Source organism: Zea mays, chromosome 10, assembly GCF_902167145.1.
Source record: "Zea mays cultivar B73 chromosome 10, Zm-B73-REFERENCE-NAM-5.0, whole genome shotgun sequence".
Classification (NCBI taxonomy): Eukaryota; Viridiplantae; Streptophyta; class Magnoliopsida; order Poales; family Poaceae; genus Zea; species Zea mays.
Genome location: NC_050105.1, coordinates 14245858 through 14254458, shown reverse-complemented (window position 1 = coordinate 14254458; position 8601 = coordinate 14245858). Strand labels below are relative to the sequence as shown.

The 8601-nt window shown below is 45.7% G+C and overlaps 1 protein-coding gene across 1 annotated transcript; it reads right to left on the bottom strand.

Moving 5' to 3' along the window:
• Positions 1–5421: 5421 nt before the first annotated feature.
• LOC100285725 (ABA-responsive protein) lies at positions 5422–8288 on the bottom strand. Its single transcript, NM_001158616.2, has 3 exons — positions 7836–8288; positions 5996–6270; positions 5422–5867 (listed from the first exon to the last, which is right to left on the bottom strand). The coding sequence occupies exons 1-3, from the start codon at positions 8179–8181 to the stop codon at positions 5670–5672; spliced, it is 819 nt and encodes a 272-aa protein (NP_001152088.2). The 5' UTR covers positions 8182–8288; the 3' UTR covers positions 5422–5669.
• Between the last annotated feature and the right edge of the window lie 313 nt (positions 8289–8601).

The following is an 8601-nucleotide window of genomic DNA, read 5'->3' as shown; positions in this document are numbered from 1 at the left end:
CGTAAAACCAAAATTCATTCCAATTGCCCCACTTGTTGCGGGCGCACGGAACCAACTCCACTACTGGCATTGTGGTCTTGCCGGTCTTCGGCGTGAATGTGCATGACCCGAACTGGGCAACTCCGTCCTCAACCATCCTTTTCTGCCAATGCAAACAATAATTCTTCACAAAAACTTCAACCGACGGCCGTCCGCCGTACGAAGTCGTCGCCCAGACATACTTCGCCAGCGCCACCATGGCGTTCGGTGTCAGCTGATGTATTTGAACGTTGAATCTACGTAGGACTTCGCTAACAAACCGGTGCGCAGGCAAGCGGAGACCGGCGACGAAGAACGCCTCGAAAACAACCAACTCGCCCTCCGGCTCGGGGACTTCCTCCGTCCCCGGAGCACGAGCGACTCCGCCGCCAAAGTAGCCCAACCGCTGCATATCTTCAACGCGGGCTGACGTCATCCGTGACACACCAAAACCAACAGAGTCGCCGGCGCGCAACTCCTCCACCATCACGCTACTCAACGTCTCCTCAGACGAGGCGGCGGCCGGCGGCATGGCGTCGGCGGAAGAAGAAGAGGATGGCATTGCTACGTACCGTCAAAGTCCTCTGATAGAGGAGTCAGCTCGCGCTTGCGTTTGTTGTTCTTGCCCATGGTGGAAATGCAAGGAGAGGAAGAAAGCAAGCAGCGGAGAACAGCAAGAGATGTGAAAAAACCAGAGAGGCAAAGGCACTATTTATAGAAGATGAAGGCAACCGCTCACCTCCAACTACGGTCACTGAACAGTCGCGAAGCATTCAATACACACTTCAACCCGTCTGAAGACACGTTAGGCGGCTGACGCCGTTTCACGCAACGCAACACCCATTGGGACTCCAGTCAACAGCGGGGATGATATGACTACGCCCGTCGTCACATCACATTACTACTCAGAAGCAGCCGGCTAAAACACTCAGCGTACCAAGCCGTCCCTTGCCCACACCCATTGGGGGGGACGCCCAGGAATTATCAGTATATTTTTCAAAACTGTCACATCCGTGCAGGGCATGCAATGAATACCTCAAGACAAAAATGAGATATCAGTAAGGATCAAAGGAAAGCCAAATATAGTCGGTGAAGTACAAAATCTGACCGACAGAAGCGACGTGAAGACTAGCCAGGGAACGTCCATCAAATGTCCAATCAGTTGCAGAGCAAATAAATTGCACCACCTAGCAAGATATGGGCGGATCACGAACTCGGCTGCAAAAGACAAAATACATGCTGACCTCTGAAGCATAATATTGATGACATAATGCTGACCTCTAAAGCATAATATGGATGACATAATGCCGACTTCTAAGGCATTCGAAAAAAGAAAAGATGACCCTCAGCAAAAAGACACGAAATAAAGACCTTCGAGTGGATTATCTTCAAAAATCCACTCGAAGCTCGGGGGCTACACCCATTGGGTGCACCTCCGGTGCACCCAATGAATCACCATTTCAAGAGAAGACAACACCAACTTCTAGGGCATAAGGCAAGATTGAAGACAAGACTGACCCTCAACCAAAGTGCAAGTGGAAAATAAAAATTTCTGATGAAGACCTTCGAGTGGATGATTTTCCAAAATCCACTCGAAGCTCGGGGGCTACACCCATTGGGTGCACCTCCGGCGCACCCAATGAAGTTCAGGGCCCAACAATATGAAATGTCGACCTCTAAGGCACAAGCATGAAACAAGGCTCCAGTTTACGAGTGATCAAAGCAGAAGGAGACAGTAAAAAATCATTTTTACCAGACTGCTTGGAAAGCATTTCTTATCATAAACAAAGACCGCAAGCTGGACCTAGGATCTTTGGGCTGATTATCTTAAAATCAGCCTGAAGATCGGGGGCTTGTGGGGGACAGATATCCCCCGGGTCCACTGGAAGGATAAAAGACCTCACGAAAGGCCCAAGAGCCCAATAAATCGTGAGGTCACTCCTTCATGGGCCTGGGGAGAAACGACCAATGAAGCAGATCGACATAAGGCCGGGTGGGCGCAAACCCGAACGGCCTCACAGCATTGGGCAAGCGACCGCAACAGAAGATTCGACTTTCCCGCGCTGGAGCCCCCGTGCGACGGAACCAGGCGAGGATAAGTCGGCAGAATCATAGGAAGATAAACAAAAGCGGTTCACTATCTTTCAGGTGCACATTGTTATCATATCCACATGTATTGCCTCACGGTCGAATATATAAGGCCTAGGGGGCACCCCTTCAGAACGATCGATCACACTACTTAGCCACCCACCTCAACTCTTTATGAGAGCTACCTTGTAACCCATTACACAAAGCATACTCGCCAAGACGTAGGGTGTTACGCATATCAAAGCGGCCCGAACCTGTAAACATTGTCCATTGTTCCTCGTGCATCGGGCACGAACCATTTAGCTACAGTCGGCGACATCGTCCTACTCCTAAAAACACCTTGAGGGGCAACCCCGGGTGTGCGGTCGGACCCAAAACACCGACACTGGTATCTTCAGACAGGCCTTCCAGGATCTCCTTAGTAATCTTCTCTGTATTTGATTTTGCCATTGACTCGATAAACCCAACTATGTAAGGATTTGCAGCCTTCTTCTCTTCAAAGAGCTTCTCCTCTTCAGTCAGCTTCGTCTCAGCAACAACCTTCTTGTCTTGAGACATTTTTCCTTCGGAAATGACGAAAATGTGTCTTTCAAACCGAAGTTTAGGAAGCTTGAGAAACTAGCAAGTGTTAGTGAGCAAGAGCTATAAAATTGAGAAAACAAAGCAAATGGCACAAGCAGCGTACCAAATGTGGTTGGTGCGAGTTCTTATTTATACGCTTGGCACGCCCCAAATTGGAGGGTCCCGTCTGTCATTGACTGTTGCTATTCTAGCAAAGGGAAGGTGTTTTTTCGGACCTTCGGCTTAAGGCCTTCGTCCATGTCGCAACCTAAATTCGTTATCTTAAACAAATTAATACTGCGAGGGGCTACTTTTGGGGGCCTTCGTCCTCCGAAGGTCCTCAAAAACATAATTTAACAATGTCTTCCAAGCATGGCTTATGGACAGGTACCTTCGGACTCAGGTTAAAAGCATACACAACGAGAAGAGCATGATTGTGACGAAGGTTGTCGTTGCTCTGAAGCTACGCGCAAGGGAGCTTCGGCTCAATCGCGAAAAAGGAACCGACTTAAAGGGGAAAAGGCTATCTAGTCCTTATAGATTTTTCTATAAGTCAATAGTAAATGTAAAGGGCATAACTGTAATTTCTCACAGGCTGTGTCCTGTGCCTATAAATAGATGAACAATATCCTTGTACTGTTCACGTTGACTTGTACTTGCTCATGTGTCACGCTTGTACCTTTTACCTTCTGTCAAGCCGAAGGTACATTTGTAATTTAGCATTGTCCAAGTATTTCTAGAACAATATATTGATAATGAATTAATAATATTATGTGATTGCTTATCTTGCCTCTTATATCTCATATGCTTCTTCTTTTGTTAACAAATATCACGTTGATGAAGGTATGTCCTTCATAACTTTCGTCTGAAGATCATTATATCCTAAGGGAAATAATGCTTCGAAGGACGAAGGACATTAACATTTAACATTTTGTGTTGCCTTGTTCTTAATTCATAGCACTTGAGAACAAGTCCCCAACATCTTTAGAACATTAGCCCGCGGGTCTAAGAAAATTGCCTCGATGACACCTACTCCGTCATGCAGTTTCGAGTTACTTCCCTTCATGTAGAGAACCATGACGCGAACAATATGACCCATAATGCTTTGTTCTCATTCCTCTTGCTCTCTATGTTTGGTAGTGTGGGACATCTTAGTACGACTCATGAGATTTGTACTACCGTGGAGGAATTCAGTGTGGGTCATGATCTTGTGAAAACAAGTATCTTTGAGACCTACCCGCGGAAGTATGAGAACTTGTTCAATTGGCTGGATAGACCATTGATTCTATGCTTTCTCGCTTCTATTCAATTGTAAACAACATGAGCACAAACAAGGCGTAGTTACCCTATGATGAGCATAAGAGAGCACTCAAGTTATTGCATTCTCCAGATTAAAGGGTCTGGGAGGGGAAGGCTCGACTATCATAGAATCACCCAACTATGAGACCCTCATTGTGGATGAGCTTTTCAACAAGTTGAAGTCCACCGAGAGCGACCACTAGACTAAGTCGAGATCTAGAACCCGAGTGCATCCACTTTGGCCCTTGTGTCTAGATGTGGTCCTTCCTAAGCTAACACTTCACATGTTCTGTTTGCTTTGTCCTCTTTGTTGTCTAATCATAAGAGCAATTTTGATGCACACACATCAAGGTTGTCCAACCTACACGAGAGGGCGAGTGCGACAGGGAGAAGGGGCGATAAGTGGGTTGGCGGATCAGCTAGAGTGGGAAGTGCACATGGGTGCGCAAGTAGCGCATGCGTTGAACGACTGATAGAGGGGACCTATAGGTAAGTGAGAGAAGAGAGGCAAAATTCTATTTCCCAAAAATCTAAAAATAAAAGCTCCATAAATTGCATAAAATAGCATTTTTTTAAAGGATACATGGACATGTATTAGATACAAATTTTGCTCTAGCTTTTTTTGTATATATGTTTTTTATAATGTGTTGTCTAAACTATAAAAATGGATAAAGGAGAGATGAGAGAGATGTATAGAGAGGGTAGAGAAGAGAGCAAGAATATCTCACTATGTATAGAGTATAAAGCGTTTTCTGTATTTAAGGTAGGCTTTAGGGAATATCGTTAAAAACTATAGAATGTATAGGAAAGAGAAGCATATAATCTCTAGATACAGTCTAAGTATTAACCCCGTTAAGACTTTGTTGACTATGATGCTAAAATTACACATCAATTTTTGTCGTTCATTCTACAACACCATGTGGTAGAACATCCCAAAACTATAATCGATAGAGGACCCAATCTAAGGTGATCGATTGTAAAACCACCGGTTGCTCATACGTAACCGGTTAATCTCACTATGTATTTACGATAACACACAATTACACACAATTATATTTGACACATATAAAAATAAATTTAATATTAAAATAAACATATAGTCTATATATAAGAAAAATAATACACTTTATCTAAACTAAAAGACAAAAAATATGAGTTAAAAAGAAGTCTAATTATTTTTTATTTTTATAGCTTATTTGTCGTGGTTTCTCACGAAGACGAGAAACGAGGAGTAACAGAACGTGTCGTGCGTGGACACAATTAAGTAAAGAATAAACGAAACTAGTGCTTCTTTAGCTTTAAAGAAGTATGAGTGCTCAAAATGAGCCATTCTGCATGTACACAAATTAAGATTCATTCAAATTACCCGCCGGCAAGGATTTAGGATCGATTCGTATCTGCCCAGTGAATTCGTAATTCTACCACAGTCCGAGCTCGATGTAGGTGCTGCAGACAGGAAGAACTTCACTCTCGTTTCTCGACGAGTCCGTGAAAGCTAGCATAATACTCACAAGTGCATAGAATAGCAGTGGCGCATCTGTGCCACACACACACACACTGAGAACATTCAAACACACGCCGGGACACCATCGTAGTGCTAGTAGTAGCAGAACACGAGTAATGCACAGGCAGAGCCATCAGCTATATTATATATACACGACGACGGGTGCCGAACGCCCAGTCTCCGGAGCGGCGTCGCCTCATCACTTGCCGCCGGCAGTGGCGACGCCGCGCTGGGAGACGGCCTCGACGAGGTAGTGCACGGCCTTGTCGTAGCTGACGAAGCCCATGAACCAGAAGTCGTGGGAGTCGACGGTGACGACGTGGACGTACTTCTCCGGCGGGCTCTCCTTCATCGTCACCGGCTCCACCGTCGCGATCTTGCCAAGGGGGATCATAACCTGCATGCAGCACGAGAAGCAAAGCGTGAGTGACTCATATGTCTCTCATCGATCTCTACGGCCACTCGTCTCCTTCATTTTGACGACGACGTACGCGCCCATGCATGCGACACCGATCCATACCATACCTTGTAGTAGCTCCAGGCGGTCTGGCCAGACGGCGCGGCGAAGGAGAGCGGGCGGTCGCTGCAGAAGGCGACGTTCAGGTTGGTCAGGTACAGCGTGCCGGCGACGGGCCCCGTGGCCGTGGAGAGGTAGCAAGCGAACGTCTTCTTCAGGTGCTCGTCGGGGCTGGACGAGAACGTCTGCTTGTACAGCTTCTCGAAGCCGCCCTCCGACAGCGCCTTCGCGCCGAGGCTTAGCTTCCCCATCGCGGCGTCCGACATGGATGGCGCGGCCTTCACTGGAACATGTACAACAAACAAACACACGTCAAATGTGCTGCCCAGGCCCCAGCACCTGGCCTGGGTCAACAGTTTGATTAAGGCTACAGGAAATGAGCTGGGTTAATTCCCTCACCATAAAATAAATCACCAAATGGGCACAGATATTCGCTTTTGACCTTATTAGCATGTGGTTTAATTAGTGTGTCAGCAATGACCTCGTTTTACCACTTCTCAGCATTTAAGTACCTTAGAACTACTACTGTAGTACTGTTTAAGGTGGAGTAGAAGAGTAAGCAGGTTTGCCATGAGCCCATGACCTGACCTTACCACTTCCCAGCATTCAAGTACCCTAGAACTACTTTTCAAGGTGGACTAGATGAGGAGGCATAGATTAGATTTCAAAATCAACAAGCAGAATTTAGAGACAAGATGGAAGTGTGTTCTTTTCGAAAGTAAAAAAAGGCTTGGCAGCATTCATATTTCCGCATCATCATAGAAAATACAGTGCTGCATTGTTAAATGAATCTAGTTACAAGGGTCAAATGAACCGTTTATATCTCTACTATATTAAATAGTCAGTTTTCTTGTTCTACGGTTTAAACCGTTGTTGTGCTCCTCTACGTTTAAATAATAAAAAATGCTAAAATCATATACAAATAGAGATTCAAATTATGGTTGTTGGCTTTAAACCTCAAATTTACACCCATCTAGCCAACAAAATACTTATATTTGTTCTGTATTCTATACTTAAAACATAAATAAAAATCGTAACAACACTTTCCTAGTCTATCATAAAACTTAAGTGTATGTGTATAGCTTTTACACATTGGTTTTTATTCAGCTCATCGCCAGGTTTTCAAATTTCTTTTACCGACATTTAGTTATATACCAACAATTTAAAATTATATAACTCAAATATAATAAAAAATACATAATCCATAAATAAAACTGCATAACTTAAATATAAAAATAAATAATAAATAATCCATAAATAAAATCTAATTTATAGATTATATTCTAGTTTTTTTTAAAAAACCTGTTTTACGGATTGTTTAACATTTTTAATGGTTAAAAAAATAGCCAGTTGACACCACTAAAGTCGATCATTATCAACAGGTTCTTCAATACGGTTGTCTGTAACCAATCTATCTGGCTCTGAATAGACAACCAATCTATTTGGCTCTGAATAGATGGTCGTAGACCTACCTATCGATCGGACAAACCGATCTAACAGTTGTGGTCGATATCGATCCGAGTTGTATTGAGCCTAATGAATAATGACCAACTTAAGAGCTTAAATTACTACATGCTCAAATGTTGAATTTCAATTTCAAGGTTAATCCGTGAGTTTCTGCTGACATTTGCGTAAGTTGCTATATGTATATTCTGTTATCTATATAATAGCTAACTCTAGCTTAGAATCGGCTGATATTGGTAGATTTAGGAAATGCATCGTCTAATAGTGCCACGTAGAACAACAAAGCAAAGATTTCAGTGCCTCTTGTCTCTGATCAGGGGACGAGCAAAACAGAGCATCCTCTGCTCCAACCAACCGAAACAAAAGCATAGGATCCGAACTTACGATTGACCCAGATGTTGGAGGCCAGCTCCTCGGCCTTGCGGCTCCAGGTGTTGAAGAAGTCGAGGATGTGCTCCATGGGGCTGTCCCCCTTGCCCCTATGCTGTGGCGGCGGCGGCGCCGCCACGGGCTCACCGATGATGACGTACGGCGGCAGCTCCTGGTCCCCGCGCGCGGCCGTCCACCGCGCCGCCTCTTGGTTCTCCGGGTGCGCCCCGGGGGCCGCCGGCGGGCCCATCTGCCGCGTGCCCCACCGCGCCGTCTCCGCGGAAGGCATCGCGGGCTGCGGCGCGCCGGCCGGTGGCGCGGCCGTCGTGGCGGGATCGTGGGTACCGTCCTTGCTCTCCATGGATGACGACGACGACGTCAAGGGAAGCTTACAGAGGTTGGGGGTGATGGATCTCGTTGGGAGTGGAAAGCGCGAGAAGACACGACGGAAGAGTGATGGGGCTGATTGGCGGGACGGGCGGCGAGAAGGGAAAGTTTTTATAGCCGGTGCGGTGCAGTGCGGTGACGCGTCGGCCGGTGCCTTCGGGAGCAAGAACCTTCGAGGCGCGGTACACGCGGCGGTAGGATTACGTAGGCAGTGGAGAACTGGAGAGCGGGATTCTTCGGCGTGGAGACAACGTGTTCGACGTATCCTACTCGCTCCGTTCCAGATAGGTGCACGTGTCCCTGAACAAGTACTCCGTTCGTACTAAAAAATAAGGTCGTTTAGGATATCATTTATGATACAAGAAGTAATTAATTGCATGGTAATTTTTCAGTG